General features: G+C 46.7%; 1 protein-coding gene across 11 annotated transcripts in view; it reads left to right on the forward strand.

The window, feature by feature from the left end:
• Positions 1-19,837, forward strand: part of CUX1 (cut like homeobox 1) — a 457,171-nt gene that overhangs the window by 74,161 nt on the left and 363,173 nt on the right. For all 11 annotated transcript variants that reach the window (XM_049903554.1, XM_049903560.1, XM_049903557.1 and 8 more), the window contains exon 2: positions 17,332-17,442. In XM_049903554.1, coding sequence (XP_049759511.1) covers positions 17,332-17,442 — 111 coding nt within the window. The remainder of the gene's footprint in view (positions 1-17,331; positions 17,443-19,837) is intronic.

Below are 19,837 nucleotides of genomic sequence, written 5' to 3' on the forward strand. Positions count from 1 at the left end.
AGCAGGCAGGTCCGGGATCCAGTGGAGTGATGTCACCGCGGGAACGGCAGATGTACTCCGAGGGAGCCCACTCCCCTGCTTTAAACCACAAATGTCTTTTGATAACTTGTAAAATTGGCAAGCAGGATGATTGAAAACATGTGAGAGGTAACTGGATCTAAGTTTCAAGTAGTACATATTTGAGAAGTTTTCCCCAATGTAAAAGTTACTCTTTAAGAGCCTTAAACTAATAAAAACAAGGAAATTCCATGTTATGGCTGCCACTCGGCCTTTCCATTTTTATTCCAGCAGTCAAATTTGACAGGTCAGCCACCGACTGGCCCTGGGATCCCAGGGAGCGTGTACAGCAGGCGGGAAGAGAGTGAACGCTGGCAACAGCTGGGGTGGAGACAGCCTCGACAGCTCTGGAGTGCCAGGTCCATAATTCCATTGTAGCGTATCCCATTTTCTCTTCGTGTGGTCGCTTCCTGTATTTACTTTATTTGCTGAAGCTGATTCAGGATCCTCTTAGAAGCAGTTCTTGTTTCTTCCCCTTCATTTATCTCGATCTCAGTGCAGATTTTACTTGGGGGCTACCGTCTCAGCTCACTGGGTAGTGCACACGGTTAACACACTCGGCTGCTAACCAAGAGGTTGGAGGTTTGAGTTCACCCAGAGTTACCTTGGAAGAAAGGCCTGGAGATCTACTTATGAAAAATCAGCCATTGAAAACCCTAAGTAGCACAGTTCTGCTCAGACACACGTGGGGTCACCGTGAGTCAGCGTTGACTCGACGGCAGCTGGAACCTCCTTGACAAGAGTTAAGGCTGAACCTCTCTTGTTCTTTGTGACCCTGTCCCGCAACCTGTGGCCTTTTTGCTAACTGCTGAGCTGCAGTGGCCTGCTTTTAGCCTCCCTCCCTCTAATACATTCTTCCATTGCTTCCAGAATGATCTTTCTAAAAGCACTGCACTGATTGTCAGTAGCCTATTCAACAACTGCCTACAGAATCAAGTCCACATTCAAAACCTCTGATTAGCTGCCCCAGTTAGACCTGCCTCCTACCTTTCTTAGGGACTCAACAAATAATGAGTAACTATGTATGGCTCCAGAGAAAGAGCCTCTTTCTTTTTTTTAAGCAGACCTTTTCTTCCGCTTTGTACCCCCATAGCCCAAAGTCCACCTATCAACCATAGGCCTGTTGCACTTTTGAAAGCATTCTGCTGTAGTGGAAGGAGCAGATTTAGGTGCAGAAAATGTTGTTTGTTGTTAGGTGCCTTTGAGTCGGTACTGACTCATAGCAACACTATGTACAACAAAAAAATACATTGCCCAGTCCTGCGCCGTCCTTACAGTCATTGTTATGCCTCAGCCCATTTTTGCAGCTACTGTGTCAGTCCATCTCCTTGAAGGCCTTCCTCTTTTTTGCTGATCCTCTACTTGACCAAGCATGATACATCCTTCTCCAGGGATTGGCCCTTCCTGATAACATGTCCAAAGCAGTGAGACAAAGTCTCGACATCCTCGCTCCTAAGGAGCATTCTGGCTGTACTTCTTCCAAGACAGACTTGTTTGTTCTTCTGGCAGTCCGTGGTATATTCAGTATTCTCAGCCAACACCATAATTCAAAGGCATCAATTCTTCTTTGGTCTCCCTTGTTCATTGTCCAGCTTTCGCATATATATGAGGTGATTGAAAATACCATGGCTTGGATCAGGTGCACCCTAGTCCTCAAAGTGACATCTTTGCTTTTTAACACTTTAAAAAGAGGTCTTTTGCAGCAGATTTGCCCAGTCTGATTTCTTGACTGCTGCTTCCATGGGCATTGATTATGGATCCAAGTAAAATGAAATCCTTAACAACGTCAGTATTTTCTCCATTTATCATCATGTTGCTTATTGGTCTAGTTGTGAGGATTTTTGTTTTCTTTTTTGTTGAGGTGCAATCCATTATTAAAGGCTGTAGTCTTTGATTTTCATCGGTAAGTGCTTCAAGCCCTCTTCACTTTCAGCAAACAAGGTTGTATCGTTTGCATATCACAGGTTGTTAATGAGTGTACAAAATTTTGCCTTTAAATCTCATTCCGCTATGTATTGACTGTGTGATCTTGGTCGAGTTACTTTTACCTGTCTGAACGACAGTGTCCTCACTGGCAGAGTGGGCATAATAACCATCTGGTAGGGTTGTTGTGGGGATTAAAAACAACAAGGCAGTAAAGCATGAGCCAGTGAATTTTAGCCACAGGTGTTTTTATTGCCTCTGCCCCTTCTGTCTCTCCTGGAATCCCTCCCCCCACCCTCACCCACTGAAACCTCACCCATTCTTTAAGGCCTGTCTCTTGCTGCCTTTCCTGTGAAGTTGTTCTTGATCTTCTCAACAGAAAGTCACCTCCTTTCCTCTCCAGTCGTTTGGTACTGCTTGCACTGTATCCTGCCTTACAGCTCTCTAGTCATTTTACTAAATTGCAAGTTCTCTGAGCACCAGTGCAGTTTGTTGGACCTTTTATTTGCTGCCTGTTCCTGTCCCCCCAGGGCGAGCCCAGGAGGTGCTCAGGAACGATTTTTAATGAGTTGATAGGAAGTTGACAAAGGGGCTGGGTGGGGGAGGAGAGCAGTTTCAGGGAACACTTGGGCTATATGAGTCCCACGTGATCAACACACTTGGCCTGCTTTGACCCTCGTTTCACTTAAGTGTGTCTTTGCAAACCTGATCCAACAGTGTCTGAAACTGGATGCATTCTTCTGAGAGAGTCTTTGGGATTCTGACGGATTCCTCATGATCCCATTGGACCCCTCAGTTGAGGTGTTCCTGCTGCAGGCGCACATGCTGAGGTTTTGCTCTTGGTGAATATGTGTGGTTACTTGAGTATAATACAAAATGTGTAGAAGCCCAGGGAAACTCATTAAGCAGACCATTCAGGGGTTGAGATATAAACAAATAATTTCTTTTATAAGGATCAGCACAGAGCTGGTTCCTATGAGGCGGAGGTTAAAGATGTCCCAAATGTCCAACTTTTCCCAGCTCTGGTACCACTCCATCATCTCTAACATCAACTGTCCCCTCTCCCCTCAGTTCTCTCCCGCCTGTCTTGGGTCCCCTAATTTGCTGCAACATCATGAACCATATAAAGGAAATGGTTCACATGGTGGAGGCTGGCAAGTCCCAAATTCATGAGTCAGGCATAGGCTTCTCCCTAGCCTTCAGTCTCTGCCCAAACACACTCAGATTTCTTGCTCCACAGGCTGGGAAGCGCACTACGCCATCTCCTGTGGGTCTTACCTTTGGTGGTGGTGGACTTTTCTCTTTCCTGCCTCTGGGGTGGCTCATTGCAAGCCCAGCAGGATGGCAAAACTGACCAGTTCCTTTGGTGAGCCACAATTACCCTATCACACAGTCCTGCCCAATCACCTGGGTGAGAGTTACAAGACCATGGTTAGAGAGGCCACACAAAAAACCATCTGTCACACCGCAGGATACAGGTAGCAGTAGACCAGGAAATCCTTTTTTGTTTCAGCTCGTTAAAAGTCTTCATGAAAATATATTAACATGCTCTCCAGAATTACTGAGTATACTGAATATAATTGTTTTTGTTTTCGATGATTGAAGATCTTGATCATTTCAGATCTATGGCAATATTTCCTTTATATTACATTAACTCGGCAGAATAAAATATTCCCGGCGTAGAAGACGGTGGCGCACCTTGGCATCCCAGAATCCCATCCGCTGGCCGTGCTGGTGCGTCCCTCCCTGGCCTCCTGCCTGTGATGGAATGACAGTAGGCAGAGAAATAGCCAGAGTGTAGCTGAGGCTCCTATGCCCAGAGTGGCTTCCTGACCGATGCTGCCCGGGCGATGTTCTGGGCTCTGGCTGGTAGTGCTGAGGGGAATGGGGTGGGGTAGGAGCTGTCCTTTTTGTAGATCATACTCTACTGGGAGCTGCCTTTTCCTCCAAATCAGATCAGAATCCTCTCTTCCCCCTTGCCTCTCAAGAAGTCACCAGACAGGGCAAGGAACACAGGGTACGGGTAGATGTCTTCCATGGCCCAAACAAGCGGCAATCGTTTTGCTCAGTTTGATTGAGAAAGGTCTCCTTGATGTCTGTGTAAGAGGTGACATCTCAAGTTAGAGAAAAACAAGTGACGAGAACCTGAAATTGGAGTAGTTAACAGGCTGAGAGGCCGGGGACACTTCGTAATTGGCATTAATTTTCTGCTATAAGAAACCCCACCCTCCTGTCCCCAGCCAGCCTCATGGGCAAGGCAGTGTGGGACACTGAGGAGACTGTGGAGTGGAGGCCCTGAGAAAAGGGAGGGCCTCCTGTGGTGGGTCAGAGCTTGGAAGTGTTGGAAACTGAGGTGCTGGATGTGGCTGTGTATCAGGACCCCATCTGGTGTATTTATGCCTGTAGTGTCAGTAGTTTGTTCTAGTTGTGCTTCTTAGTTGTGTGGCCTTATCCTTTAGCATGAGTTTAGACAGATACTGATAGTTAGCTCGCTTTGTAACGTCTGAGTTAAAGAGCCCTTCCAGTTACTTTTGTGAAAGCTCTCTGGACAGGATGGGGTGCCTCTGACAGTTGGAGGCACCTTTCTGGTGCCCAGAGTGGGCAGACTAGAAGCTGCACTTTTGGGGCAGCTCCTGGGTCAGTCCTTTGCCTCCCTGAGTGTCCCTCACATCTAGTGTAGCTAGCTGGAGGTGAAACTCTGAGGATTTAAACGGCACCTTTACAATCCCATGTCTGTTCTTGGCACCAGGAGCCCCCCTGCAGTGTAACCTGTTGGTGCCCAGCATCCAGACTCCCTGATGGCAGCCAGCAGTGCTGGTGCCAGCAGAGAGTGAAGGCATCGCATGCGACTCTCACATTCTCTGCCATACGAGTGTCATTCTGCCGGGCCATCTGGCTGGCAGCAACTCTAAGCCCGTGGCAGGATGCTGTAAACCATGCTCTCTGAGCAACGGCACCAGAAATCTTGAGAATTAACTGCAAAAATAAAACCAAAGCTGGTTCAGGGGTGGTGTTTCTTGGCCTGACACAAGCTCCTCAAATGAGCTTGCTCGGCATTGTTGATAGATGTCTGTTCTAGTTTGGTTTTCCCCACAAGCCGTTTGGCGTCTTTTAACTTTGACTTATAAATTCTGGGCAAAAACATTTTGAGAGCTTTTCAGAGTTTTTATTTGCTAATTAAAATGTGAGAAGGGAATGCAGCCGCAGGTAGAGTTCTAGTGCAAGCCACAGCTGTGATTTAAAAAAAAAAAAAAAACCCAACAGTTTCAAAATGAAGTTATTAGCACTTCACCTGTAACTGTGATAGCTTTTTAACTTTCATGATCTGTCTCTTAAGTATCCTCCCCACCCCATATATGAGAAAGGCAGCTAAGTGAGGAAGAGGGTACTTAATCCTTGCAAAAAATAATAACTACCACCTATATGGAACTTTTTAACAAATAAGAGTTTTTATTACATGAACCCTATGAGGTCAGATAGGTGGTGTATTTTACAGATGAGGAAACTGAGACTCAGGGAGTCTTAGTGACTTGTCCACATTCCAGTAGCAAGGTGGGGCTGAAGCCAGGATTGAGCCTGGTCTGACCAAAAGTCCTTGCTGCTTCCCAGACTTCAGTAACGTCCCAGTGCGGGGTGGGCCTAGCCCTGCAGAACAACAACAACAACAACAAAAAACCAAACACTGCCGTCAAGTCAATTCTGACTCATAGCGACCCCATAGGACAGAGTAGAACTGCCTGATAGAGTTTTCAAGGAGCGCCTGGAGGATTTGAACTGCTGACCTCTTGGTTAGCAGCCGTAGCACTTAACAGTTACACCACCAGGGTTTCCAGGGCTGTGTGAAAAATCAAATAGTAAAAAAAAAAAACAAACCAAAACACTACACCCATTCCATCGAGTCCATTCGGACTCGTAACAACCCTATAGGACAGAGTAGAACTGCCCCATAGGGTTTCCAAGAAAGGCCTGGTGGATTCGAACTTACGACCTTTTGGTTAGCAGCCGAGCTCTTAACCACTGTACCACCAGGGCTCCAAATCAAATAGTACTGGCTCACAAATCTTCTACCACTTGCTAAATAATTAATTCAAATCTACCCTCATTATGAAAATTGTAAGCAGCCAGTTGCCCACAAAGCCCAGTTATATTCTAATATTCCCCAAAGCTGCTCTGCTCTCTTGCGCACTGGGTGGTTTGTTTTGATTCACAGCCCGTGTCTGCATTGGCAGATGTTTGTGGCTGGGATAGCCCAAACAGAGCGAGCAAGCAAGCGAGTGGCAGGGTGGCGAGGGTTTTACCAGCCAGTGTTTTCCCAGCGAAGTAGGAGGGAACCTTTGCCAGAGTGGCTGGTGCCCTAACAAATTGATTCCTGCCAAACAATAGAAATAAATATTTTCAACAGACAGAAATTTTGGCTCCTAAACCATTCAAATTAAAGGCTTCTTTCTGAAACAAATACTTTCAGCAGAAAACATTTACCCCTGTAGATGAGATCAGAGTTATTCCATTTGGCAGTGGCATAGTTATTTTTGAGATTAAAACACAAATGTTTCCCCATCCTTGCCTCACTTTTAGTTGATGACCTTGGCTCCTATTTCCTGGGGAAAAGAAAGTACATTAACCCTGAGTGTGGGGAAGAGGTGATGTGATATACTTCACTGCAGAGAGCCTCTGCTTTGGAGTTACACAGGTCTGGATTCAAATCTTGGCTCTACCCCTTAATGATCTCCTAAGTCTGTGAAATGGGGCAGTAGCTAGTACCTACTTTCTGTTAATGATGTGGTCAGTGGCTCTGAGAGCCTGGAGAGTCATTCCACATCAGGACTGTCCAATAGAAATTTCTGGATGGAATGGGCTGTATCTGAGCCATCAAATAGAGTAGCCACTAGTCACATGTGTCTGTTGAGTACTTGGAATGTGGCCACTGCAACTGAGGAACTGAATTTTTAATTTCACTTAAGTTTAAGTAGCCACACGTGGCTAGTGGCTACCATGTTGGACAGTGCGGTTTCTGGTTTCCGTTCATCCCTCTCATTCAGTTAATTGGCCCGTGGGTCCAATTAAGTGCTTGACACACTGACGCACTAAAGGCCTCTCAAGTCTCTTTCCTCCATTCCAGGTGCAGCTGTGGCATTCAGGAGTAGCTGTTGTCTCTGACATTCATCTTCTGTACTGCAGCCAGAGCTGGGCAGAGGAATGAACGTCTCGGCCGCAGCTCCCCCAAATCAACCTTCGTGAACATTTTTTTTTTCTTCGATTTTAACAGGTTCCCCTTTGATTTTAAAATCTGTTTCATAAGTGCACATTAAGTTAAAAAGACTAATACAAGCCATTAAGTTAAGGGACTCACTCACTCCCGGGCAGGAGACTTAGGCTTCCGAACCTTGCCTTGGTTTCCTTATCTCTGAGATAAATAAGCAAAGCTCTTGTGCTGCTGCGCTCCCAAGCTCGTCCTGAGGCCCACGTGTGGGGTGGTGTCAACAGCAGGCCAGTCTTTGCAGCTTCCTCCCCATTCCCCAGTGCTGTCCTGCAGGGGAAGGTGGAGATTGTGGTCTGGAGATACAGGGGAAGCAGAAAACAGGGACCCACCCAAGGGGAAGGATCCCACTTCAACCCAATCAGCAGAAGACAATCAGGAGAAACCGATAGAGAACATAGCCAAGTGGAAATAATCCGATATCGAGGACCAAAGCCCATATGGCACAGTGGAGGAGCCTGTGACAGGAGGGAGGGGTAAGGAAGGGCTCTTTGGGTCCCTTGGAGAAATCCAAGAGCAGAGAGGGCAAAGAACTCCTGCCATGTGGAGCTGCATGTGTCTAAAGGCCCAGTCCCACAGACCGATGTTAGTATTGTTTTGAGATGTATACAGGAGAATACTCCTTTTTAAACTGCCATTTTTGTCGTTGAAAAATGGTCAGATATCAGCAGTTGCAGATGGTGTGACTTAACATTTAAAGTAGAATCCTTTTCATTTGAATTAAAAGACACCCTTCCCTCTCCCTGCAACAGCTCTGGGCCACGTGTGCTTCCTCTTAGAGACTCTGGTTGTCTGATTCGCCTTATATTTCATTATGCATCACTGAGACACAGTCTCTCACGTCTCACTGTTTAAATGAGAGTCTAGCAAGTACTATATGTAGTGTAGTGCTTGTTGGATACATCTGGCATTTTTGTCTTTGCATAGTGGGTTTTCGGCTGGGTGAAAAACAACAAAAACCAAAATCTTGATTCTCTATTGAAATTTCTGAATCCTGAGGAATTTGCAAATAGGCTTGTATGAAAATTTTGTGTTCAGTTTTTGTTAAATGCATGTATTTATTTTTACTCAGTTTTATTTTTCAATTAGCTAACCTATTTACTTGGCCCCCAAATCACAATTATGTTAAAAAGTATACATTGAAAAACCTGGCTCCCACCCTTGGCCCTTCCACCCTGGTCTGCCCACCCCCCACCATTTACTCCCAAGTCATTACTTTTATTAGCTTCTGGTAGGTGTGGTAGACAAATTCCGGAGCCTGACCTTTGGATAAAGAGGCCACAGATAGTAAGTGTAGGTTGAATTAAATAGTTGCCCTTGAATTTCCTAGACTGGGATTAATTAACATCAGGTTATCTCCCAGAATCAAGAAACATTGAGTATGTGTGACATGTATAATACGGTTTGAAGAGTTAAAGGAGCATGGGAAAATAACCTTTATACAAGGTAGTCTCAGGTTGAATAGCAAGAGGAAAAGAAGGCAGTCACATTTAATTGTTACTCACTACACTGGACATTTTATCTTACTTAATTCTCACACCAACCCTATGAGGTACATATTAGTGTCCTCATTTTACAGTTAGGAAAAGAGGTTAAATAGCTGGCCCAGAGTCATAGAGCTGGGAAGGGTGAGAGCCAGAGGGCCCACCCACGCCCACGTCTCTGGGTCAGGAGTACACCCTCCTCCATGGTTCCCAAGTTCTTGGAGTAGGAAGCAAAAACCAGATAGGGTGTAGAAAAACTGCATTAACTGGAATTGAGTCAAGTTTTCTCCTGCCTTCTGCTTTTGGGAGAAAGATGCAAAGTGCCTAGGAAAGCAATCGGGAGTTTATCCTTTAAAAGCTTTTCCAAGTGTTCCTACTATTCACCAATTTGGGAGGCATGTGGGGCCAAGGGACCAGTGATGACAACGATGATAGCTACCTTGGGCTGACACCGAGTGGATTCATGTGTACCTTATCTCTAATCCTCATAAGAAAGCTGCAGGGTAGGTGGTATTATACCTATCTTATAGATTTGTAAAGGCTAGGTGGCTTGTTGAAGGTGGTGGGAGTCCACATTCAAACTGAGTCTGTCGGAATCAGAAATTCAGTGTTTTATCCTCCACCCTGTAGGTGCACTCTTCCCCATTCCTGGTCCCCGGGCATTTTCTCTAGGGGACCAGGGGACAGGATCCCCCATGGTGGTGGGAAAACCATGCTATCAAATACAGCCTCTGAGTGCTGTGTGATCTGGCTAAGGGGTTTCGTTCTGGTCATTTGACCCTAATCCCTAAGATGGGAAAAGATGGCTGACGACACTGTACAAAGATTTTCAACAAAGGTTGAAACACACAGCGTTTCTGTTAGTCCCCAGATAACTGGAAAATCGAATTACAGGCAAGCTGTCCATGCGCCTATGTTTTTGTTCCCTGAGAACCGCGGGAGGGATGAACACAGAATTCTCACTTCTCGCCCACCCAATTCAGCTAGCATTTATTGAGCACTTCCTAAGTGCTGGGCTCTGGGCCCGGTGCCGGGAACTGCTGCGCTGGCAGGGACAGTTAGCCCTCCCTTCCAGGAAAACGGGGATGGAGAGACGAAGCAGACATGGTGTGCCTCAACAGCAGAGGAGCCTCAGCACCACGTCTGGTCTGCTGTTCTGTGTTTTCCCAAAAGCCCTGTTGGAGTGCGAGTTTCCCTGACTCCTGGTTTTCTTGCTCCCCAATTATGGTGGGGCTGTGATGAAGGTTACTTTCTAGGCAGCTAGGAGAGCTTGGCCAGGGTGGCTTCATCAGGGGAGGAGACCTCCTTAGTTATATGATTCTAATTCTCATACAGTGTTACCATTGTAGGGTCGGACCCAGAATCCTTTGAGGCTGAGATGGAGGGGGCACTAGATCCCATGGTAGAGCCCCTTACTTGGTCTCTTGCAGGCTCTCCTCCAGGTACCCTGCCTTCTCTTCCTCACCCAGCCTTGCCCAATCCTCCTGTCCACTTCCTCTTCAGTCCATGATGGCCGCCTGAACTGGGCCCAGATGGTTCTGCCATTCCAGCCCTCAGTGCTTAGGGCCGGCCCTTTCCTTGTAGCCTCTCTCCTCTCCTCCACTCCACGGTACCAGGTGTCTTGGAAGCATCTGCCCAACTGGAAGCCTTGCCAGTCTGTAGAGGTCTTAGGCTCTCCCCACCTCTGCTTTGCCTGTTGCTCACCTGTGCAACCCTGTCCCACTCCTGCCATCTTCTCATTGCCCTCTTGCCTCTTCTTCAAGGTCTGGCTCTTCTGTTGTTATCTTCATGAAGCTGTTTCTGACTTTCTCCCTAGCAGAAATAATCTCTCCTCCTTTGAACAATTTTTGTACTTTTTCTGGACTTTTATTCTTGTATTTAATATATGCTACCTTTTTTGTTTTTGCTTATTCTTCACCTGGCAAATACTACCTGCCTGTGCTGTGCCCAGCTTAAGTGCTGGGAATCCCACAGTGAGTAAAGCGCAGACCTTGCTGGAGCTCACATCCTATGGGGAGATGGACATTAAACAAGCTGTCACGCAAACACAGAATTGCAAGCTAGGAGGCAGGGGGCATAGTTCAGGGACTCGGCACACAGTGCAGTCTCTTCCCCAGCGGGAGGCAGGGGTCGGGGAAGTGGTGCCTGAGCTGAGATCTGCAGGTTTCATGGAGTTCACTTGAGTATCGCCAGGGGAGAAAGGGTACCCAGCCCTCTGTTACCAGTATCTTGTATAGCCTTCTAGAGGTATCTTGTATGTATGTATATATATATATATATATATATGTAAGCAAAGGGCTTTTTTTTTATGTAAGCAAATTATATATGTATGTCTGTGTATTTACAACAGACATTTTCATCACTGTGGGTATATCTTGGAGAAATGTTTTTTAAACTTTTAACAGAACACAATTATTTCCAAATTGGCCCATAGTGGTTAAGAACTCGGCTGCTAAACAAAAGGTCAGGAGTTCGAATCTATCATCCACTCCTTGGAAACCCTATGGGGCAGTTCTGCTCTGTCCCATAGGGTCACTATGAGTCAGAATTGACTTGACAATGGGTTGGGTTTTGGTTTTTTTACCTCAGCAGCCCTCCTGCCTGGTCTTACTTTTCTGCCTCTCTGCATGTCCCTGGGAGACCTTGGCCAGGCTCCTGGATTCCTTGGGCCCCAGTGTCTTCATCTGTGACAGCACCAACCCCATGGTTGCTGTGCACAGCGTAGTGCCCACTGCTTGGTGAGGAGGAAGAAGGTAATGGGAATTGAGCCTGACACAGCCACAGGCCCCACTAAGGTGGGCGTCTTCCCCAAAACTTAAAGATCTTTCTTACTGTGGAGGTAACTTCTCCCTTTCCTAAGCCCTTGCTATTTTTATTCCACGGGCCTGGTGCTCTCTCTCGTCTTGTCGCTCTTTCATGCCTGCCTAGGTCCTCTGTTGGGCTGTGGACACCTGGAGGTCAGAATCTGCTTCTGAGTCATCCGTGCTTCCCTGGATTTCCCATCCTAGTCAAGATCCAGGTCTGAGGTCAAGTGCATGACTCTGATAGTACAGAAAAATTAACCTGATGGAACACCTACCATTATCTTAATCTTAATTATCTCCAGAAAGGCAAAGCCATTTGACCAAAACCACACGGGTCACAGTTGGTATGGAACCTGGATTCTCACGCCACTATGGGAAGGATCTTCCAGTGTTTTGTGTAGGGGCTCGGAGGGGTGACTGAAGGAGGCTGGTGGGTGGGCTTTTTGGATTCTTCACCCCTTTTCCAGCCGGAGAAGCTTCCATCAGTCATAACGATTCTGTTGCTGAAAATGAAACAAAAAATGATCTGAGGGCCACTCCATGCAGGCACCGCGGCTGGTCTTACCTTTTTTGCACAAGTGATCTTGGTCTTCACTAAGAATAAAAAGCCATTTTAAATTCTGATATACAATTTGCTGTTTGAATAATTTGAAATGTTTGAAAATAATCTCTAAAGATACATCAGACGAACTAACTCATCAGATTAAAGTTAGCGATCATTAAAATAGAAAATATATTACTCGCATTGCTGATGCTATTGGCCGGGTGTGTTCTCCCTGCCGGGCCAGGGTGCTGGCAGGAGAGGAGGTGTCCCGTGCAGCTCCGGAAGGAGCCTACCCTGTCTGAGAGCCTGGCCCGTGTGAGCATGCGCAGAGAGCGCTTGGGGCCCTGGCCTGGGCCTTCAAGAAGAGAGCCTCAGCAAAAATGGTAGCAGCACCGCAGGTACCCCCCATTTCAAAGAGACAACTGATACCTGTATCTATATACACACAGACCTTCAAAGTGAGGATTTGCACACTAGATCCTCGACATTGTTGTTGTTGTTTTTCCTACCCACCTAGTGTTTTTAAAAAAGTTTTTGTTTTTAATAAATCATTCATACTCGACTGAGAGGCCGGAGTCCCAGCAAGAGAAGCTGAAAATGTTCGGAACTTTGCCATTTGAAAATCTGTCAGAAATGGAGAAAAGGCATGTCAGAAATTTTAGTCAGTGAGGAAACAGGGTCTCAGCCGTACCCAGCTTCCAGAAGTTATAGCTGTTTCACAGAGCGAGGCCTGCCTGCATGCCCATAATCCTTCCCTTCCGAGATGAGGGACCACGTCAGCTCTCCTGCGTGACATGGTGATGGGCTTGCGCTCCAGGAGCCGGGTCTGTGCCTGCTGGTGCCGATCGTGACTGCTCCGGCCGCAGAAGCTCTCCTGAGGAAGGGCATGAGCTTGGTCTTATGCCGGGCGCTCTGGGGCTCCTGGGTGTGGAACACCCTTGGCAGGGATAAGACAGCAACACCCATGCCTTGAGTCTGTCCCGTAGCTCTCAATCAGCAAGGCTGAACGCATTGTCCCCACACTCGGGTTGGGCTAGAGGAGGCTCAGTGAGTTGAAGTGTGCATTTACTTGCTCTGCGTGAGGTAGGCTGGGCCACGTGGCTGCCAAGGCACTAGGGGGCTGGAACCCAGGCCCATGTGGTTCCTTCAGCGGGACCTCGCTGTCTCCCAACAGCAGCCCTCCAGTGACTACTTTGAAAGAAAAAAAGTATTTCTGCATTTAAGGGCCTGCCCATGCAAGACATTTTCTCAGTAAGAGCTCTGACTCCTTTGGCCTGTTTGGAGGCGCGGGGTTCAGAGTCTGTGGGCTTGCTGCCTGCACTGCGGACTTCCTGTTATCTGGACGTGGGCCCCCAGGTATCTCCAGGGGGTGAATAGTTCTCAGCAGTTCTGAGCAGCCCCTCCCCTGCCCCTCAGTGGAGAGTTCTGACTGGGCTGAGGGGTGTTTTCTGTGACTGGCTGACTGGCTTGGCCTCCTTCAGCAAGCCCTGAGACTGGCCGTTGGGTTGCACATTGTGCAAGAAAACAGCTGTTGTTTTGACAAAGGACGTGCGAGGTTCACGTTTTGAATCATCAGTGATTCACGAGGTCATCTATTCCAGGCCCTGCCCTCTGGGCAGGTGGACATGCAGACTTTGAAAGCAGAGGCTGGTAGTATGTTATACAGTTATAGGTTTGGCATACTAGGTAAACTATGTTTATATAATTTTATGTGTGTATATTTTTTCACATTAGCAGGATTTTTAAGATTAATAAATATTGCAATTTGGCCAAATAGATGATAACATGCACATGGTAAAATAGTCAAAAAACATATACTGAAGAGTAACCTCCCTCCCCCACACTGAGCCCTGGTGGTGCAATGGTTAAGTGCTTGTCTGCTAACCAAGAGGTCAGCCTCTTGAATCCACCATCCGCTCTTTGGAAACCGTATGGGGCAGTTCTACTCTGTTCTGTATGATCCCTATGAGTCCGAACCTAGTCGATGGCAATGAGGTTGGTTTTTTTTTTCGATTTTTAAGCCCCCCCTTCACACCAGATCCCTCCTAAGAGCCAAGCACAGTTAGAAGTTTCCTTTGTATTTTTCTAGAGATTATCAAAGCATGTGCAAATGTAGGTATAAATATTCGTTTCAGTGATGCTAGCATATTCAGCACTTTGCTTCTTTTGCTTAAATCGATTTTGAAGATCATCCCTCCCCATACAGTGTAAGACTGGATTTTTGTAACCACTGCAGAACAAGCCATGTTGGATCTGCCGGCGTGCTATAGCCGGGCACTTAGGTTGGCCTCCAGTGCTTTTGCTGTTTGTGGGTTTTTAATGCCTTTCAGATGTGGGGATGCCTACGTGTACCTTTTTACATGTGACCAATGACTTGGGCAAAGGGTTCTGAATTTTAGGTCCCCAACTTCACTTCCCCTCAGCTCATTGAATTCTCTTGTTAGTGTGCTGTCACATTTAACACCTTGAGTATAGGCAGACTCGGTAGATAATAAAACAGTCTTAGGCTTTTGCTTAATAACCATCCCCTCCTTTTGAGTTGTCTCCACAGCCTGAGAACTCCTGCGTGTCGTTCAAAAGGATTTGGTGGCAGTGGTGGGGGAAGGATTTGGTGGTGTATTTTTAAAAGATTTAAAGTAAAAGATTGTGAGCCTTAAACCTGACCAACCAAAGGGTTGGGGCTGTAGCCGTGGGAGCGCAGTCTTTCCTCCTTGCTGTGCCAATCTGTTTCTGTTGTGGTGGATGGCAGCCCGGTATTACATTCGGAGACCCCTGTTGGTTTCTCACGTTGACCCGCATATGTCTGCAAGTGTGGGCAGAGGAATGTGGCGGGCTCCTGTGGAGCCCCCGACTGCCGGCGACGGGTTCCCTCAGAGATGCTAGCTCTGCAGCCCGGTGCTAAAGGTGGGTGCCTGCCCCCAAGGGACCTGTTTCAGGCTCAGCCCTCCTTAGTCAGGCTTTCTGATGGAGAGGGGACTCAGAGCAAGGGGGCAGCTGGGGAACTGAGGCACTCAGGGTTCTACAGACTACGTGCTCCTACCGCCTCCTCAATGTTTTCCCACTCACACTGAGCTCTTTGCACTGGGTGGCTAACCCTTGGGGTCGGGGCTGGGACCCAGCAGTCACTTTTGCACCCCCAGCATCCCTTACCTTGCTCAGCTGGCCTTTCGTTCAGTGGAGGAAGTAGGCCTCGCTGAAAGCAGTCAGTGCTCTCTTGTTTTTCTCTAAGTTTTCTGCATCTGTGTGTGATTGGAACGAACATCAATTTTTTTTTGGTCATATTTCAATATTGGCTTTTTTTCTTCTTGCAGTCTCCTTTTATAACTTCTTCTGCTGCTTAAATATAGATGTCTAAGTCCTCCTCCTTAGCAGATTGTTTATATTTTTGAAAAGCCTTCTGCTTATCTGTGATTGCTCTCTCTTCTCCATCTCCATCCCCACTTTGCCACATTGGTTTTGGTTGCTCTTTTTTCCCTGCCTTCACTTGACTGGGATGTGTTTCAAATGTGGTCTATCAAAATGTTCAGTGTTTCCCTCTTTTTTGCAATAGCTTTGACATCTGTTCTTGAATTCCAGCCCACGTGATTCTTTTGGACTTGTTTTTCCAAGATTTGCTTTAATGCCAGAAATAATAAAGGGGAAAGTGTGGCGTGGTGGGTTTCTCTCCCCACTCCTCGTTTTTTTTTTTTTTTTTCTCGCCCCCTTTTTTAAACTGTCTAAGATTCCCAGCGTGGCAACAGCACTCTGGTTGCTTGCTCCAGCACTTTGTCATCTTGTCTAGCTTCTTTCTTGAGTAGCAGTGGCCTACTCCATAGTGGTACAAGTGAAGTGTTCAACAGGAGGGTCTGCAGACTAGTTCAGGTATTTTCTGCCAAAAAGGAAAGCAGGTGGAACTTGATGAGGTAGGAGGAGAAAGACTCTAACATGTCTCCATGATTTATGTGAAAGGCCCTTAATCTTTGATTTTCCTCGCCTTTTGGCCTTTGATTCGGTCCTTCCTCTGCTCAGCCCCAGGAGGATAGTCCGTGCCATTGAGAACCACGTGGAGCAGCCACGTTTAATCCTAAACAGAATGCGCCTGTGTGTGTCTTAGTAACTGAAGCCACTCAGCATGAAAGTGGGCCTTTTGGTGGCTATAGAAATAATGTCCTTGTGCTCCTGCTGTCTGCCCGGAGCACCATCCTGGGCCCATCTGCTTCAGACTTTTTTGAAACAGATCCCCTTGGCAATTCCTCCCAGAATTTCCAAGGCCAGGGCACGGGTTCTCTGATATTTGAGTGCCAGTTTGTCACGTGGAGCAGAGCCCAGAGCCCTCAACCCCTGACAGGTCCTCTTACTTGGAATCCACCCCTGATGGTTCTAAGAGTTTTAACAGTTTGAGGGCAACTACCGTTTGAAGGTATTTCATTTCGGGAATGTATAAGATATTGAAAGTAATTAGTTATTCTTGGAATTTGCCTTTTAAAAGGCCTCCTTGAAAGTAAGTACTAGGTTAATTTTAATGGTACTTAACGTGATGCTGGTGGCATAGTGGTTAAGAGCTACAGCTGCTAACCAAAAGGTCGGCAGTTTGAATCCATCAGGTGCTCCTTGGAAACCCTATGGGGCAGTTCTGCTCTGTCCTATGGGGTCGCAATGAGTCAGAATCGACTCGACAGCAACATGTCTGGTTTGGTTTAACATGATGCTTTGAGTTGAAATTGACTCGATGGCAACAGTTAACGTGATGCCTGGCATATAGTAAACTCCCAATATATAATATTTGTTTGAGGAAAGCAAATTAAGTGTGACAATGAAAGATTCCAGGCCCACACTGCTGAAGGGCAAACAGAGTGCCCTGATCAGACACACAGAGTTAAATAGCAATACGAGCAAGCAACATGGCAAGAAGACACACTTGTTATGAACAGAAACGGAGCCACTCCCAGAGGGATGTCATCTGGGCATTCTTTCTACAGAGAAAAATGTATCTGCTTATTTTATTATAGAGACATAGTCATTTGTAAAGTGCACGTTGAAGTGCCTTTGAGGGCAGCACATCAAGTCAAGCAAACTTGGCTTTCTCAAAGCAGCCCATGTGGAATACATTGGAAACACAGCATGGTATTGTTAATCTCCCTTTCTGCTTGACCCAGCCCCTCGGCCAGTGAGTCGATAATCTCCAAGCCGGGGGTTATATCCCCAGTGCCCTGGTCAGCTGTGATCTTCTCTGGTCCAAAGCGCAGTTACAATCCTGTTTTTCGTTTTTGTTTCTCTTGACAGAGGGAACTTGATGCCACCGCAACAGTATTGGCTAACCGGCAAGATGAAAGCGAGCAGTCTAGAAAGCGGCTTATCGAGCAGAGCCGAGAGTTCAAGAAGAACACTCCAGAGGTGAGGCGGAGTTACTGTCAAGACCTGTTGGAAGGGGTCTTACTATTCTAGTACATATTCGGAAGGCACCTTATAAGCATTTCTTTTTTATCAGACCAATGTACTGCAGATAATCCGGTTGCCTCGTTTGTTCCCAGTCGCATTCTCACGAACTGCGTACCACTATGTGGGCTGTGGTAATGTGAGAATTCATAGGTCATCTGAAAAAATTAAAGCACACACTTATTCCAGATGCAGGCATTGGACAAGTTGGGTATACAAGAGTGTGGCCAGGTGTGTGGAATGTAAGATCTTTGAGGCCATCCCAGCCCCCCACACCTCAACTCTGTCCCCAAGTCTGTTAGCACATCCCTCAGAAGTCCATAGGGACCAGTGGGCCTAAGGACACTGTAGGGTTGAGGGGCCTTAGAGGACTGGCTTCCCTGGTGGTAGAGTGTCTGAAGGGTGCATGTGAGGGCAGCAATGTGCCAATATTCCTCGTAAGCTCGACATTTAGTTTGATAGTGCTTTTTAAATGGCCTGCATGTTTCTTAAAATATGCTTTAGAGAGCACCAGAAGCGTACTCCTGTTTTTTTCTTGTATGCGTTAGGCAGACAATGCTTAAATTTGCTGGGGCAGCATTTTCCTGGTCTGTTTTCTAGGTCCCTTGTTCCCTTCAGTACCGATCAAAGGTGTATTAAGAAATAAGAAGAAACGAGGGTTTACAGACAGTCGAGCAGATATGGAAATGGCTTTCAGGAAGCTTCTGCCAATTTGGCCTACACTGGTGTTCTTGCCCTGGTGCCCAGCTCTCACCCAAGTCTCCTGCACCCTCTGCCCAATGTGAGCAGATCGTAGAGGGCCCGAGCTTCTGCCTCTGCTCCCAGGCCTTGAGTTTTCTTCCATGTAGGACAAAAGAACAGACTCAGAAGAACAGCTGCTTCTGGGAGAGATGCTCCTAACTTTTCCAGTATAATATTCCTGAAAAATCACGTGCCAAGTGAATTTTTAAAAGTGGGCTCATTTTAAATGTTGCAAAGCAGCTTGCTTATTTAAGGGAGTACCATTGTGAATCATTTTGGAAAACAAATGATTAACCCTGTTTTCAGTATAAATATTTTGGGAGAGAGCCTGGTAGCACAGTGGAAAGGAAGGGCTCTAGAGGCTTAACTGCCCTACGGGTTGCAAACCTTAGATCCGCTGCTTAACCTCTTTGCCCCCCTTGCCCTTAAGTGTGGGTCTTAGGTTTCATCAGACCAAAAGTAGAGATCAGAGTAGTACACACTGGGGGATTGTGCCTTCTGGGCAGCTGGGTGGCCGCTGTTCTTTGTGTCCAACCTTGTCATGAGTAAAGATAGAAAGGAAAGGACCAAGTGACAGAACTTCTTCCTTCTAATTGCCATCTTTCTCTCAGGCTACTTGAGGCTTTAGCTGTGGGATTTGCCTTGACTCCATTTCCTTGGGCAGACCACCTTAATGGAACCTTGTGAGCTGCTCTGAGTATCATTCCAGTCATTTGCTGTCCTGTATTCTTTCTACTCTTGTCTGGGTACAGGAATAATCTGTGGTTACTATATGTCCTGAGGTTTCCATGAAAAAATCAGTTGCCGTTGAGTCATTTGTGACTCATGGTAGGACTGTGCTCCATGGGGTTTTCAATGGCTGATATTTTGGAAGTAGATCACCAGGCCTTTATTCCAAGGTGCCTCTGGTAGGACTCCAACCTCCAGACTTTCAGTTATCAGCTGAATGCATTAACTTTTTGTACCACTCAGGGACTCCAGAGTTTTCTATAGAAAATCTAAAAAAGAGAAGGGCAAGTCCAACCATCTGGGCAGGTAAGGTGACAGACTGCAAACAAACAAGGGTATGAAACATACCGTACAATAAATGCTATGAGAAGATTAAGCAGAGAGCTGGATTCCTAGGTGTTTCTCTGAGTTCTAGCCTCTTGGTCAGCTGGTAAAGGCAAGTGCCATCCAAGAACATGGCATGTGCCTTTTTGGCCACCTGGTGCCCAGCACATGGTTGATAAATATTGATTGCACTGAACTGACCTGTGTCCCTCCCTTGGCCTTTTTGTTGTTGTTGTTAGGTGATTCAAACTCACCCAGCAGCTTCATGGGAGAAAAGACCTGGTGATCTGCTCCTGTAAAGATTACAACCTAGAAAACCCTATGGGGGCAGTTCTACTCTGTCATATGAGGTTTCTGTGAGTCAGAATCAACTCAATGGCACACAACAACAACAACAATCCCCCAAAATAGAGGAGGCCTGGGGAGGAAGCAGCCTCCTTGTTAAATGCCCTTTGGGACATCTCAGGGCACATTTTGAAGACAGTGTCACCCACTGAGAAGCGAAACTGAGAAGGGTTGTTCTTGGGTGCCGTCTAGTTGATTCCTACTCACAGGGACC

This window comes from Elephas maximus, chromosome 12 (genome assembly GCF_024166365.1).
Source record: "Elephas maximus indicus isolate mEleMax1 chromosome 12, mEleMax1 primary haplotype, whole genome shotgun sequence".
NCBI classification, from domain to species: Eukaryota; Metazoa; Chordata; class Mammalia; order Proboscidea; family Elephantidae; genus Elephas; species Elephas maximus.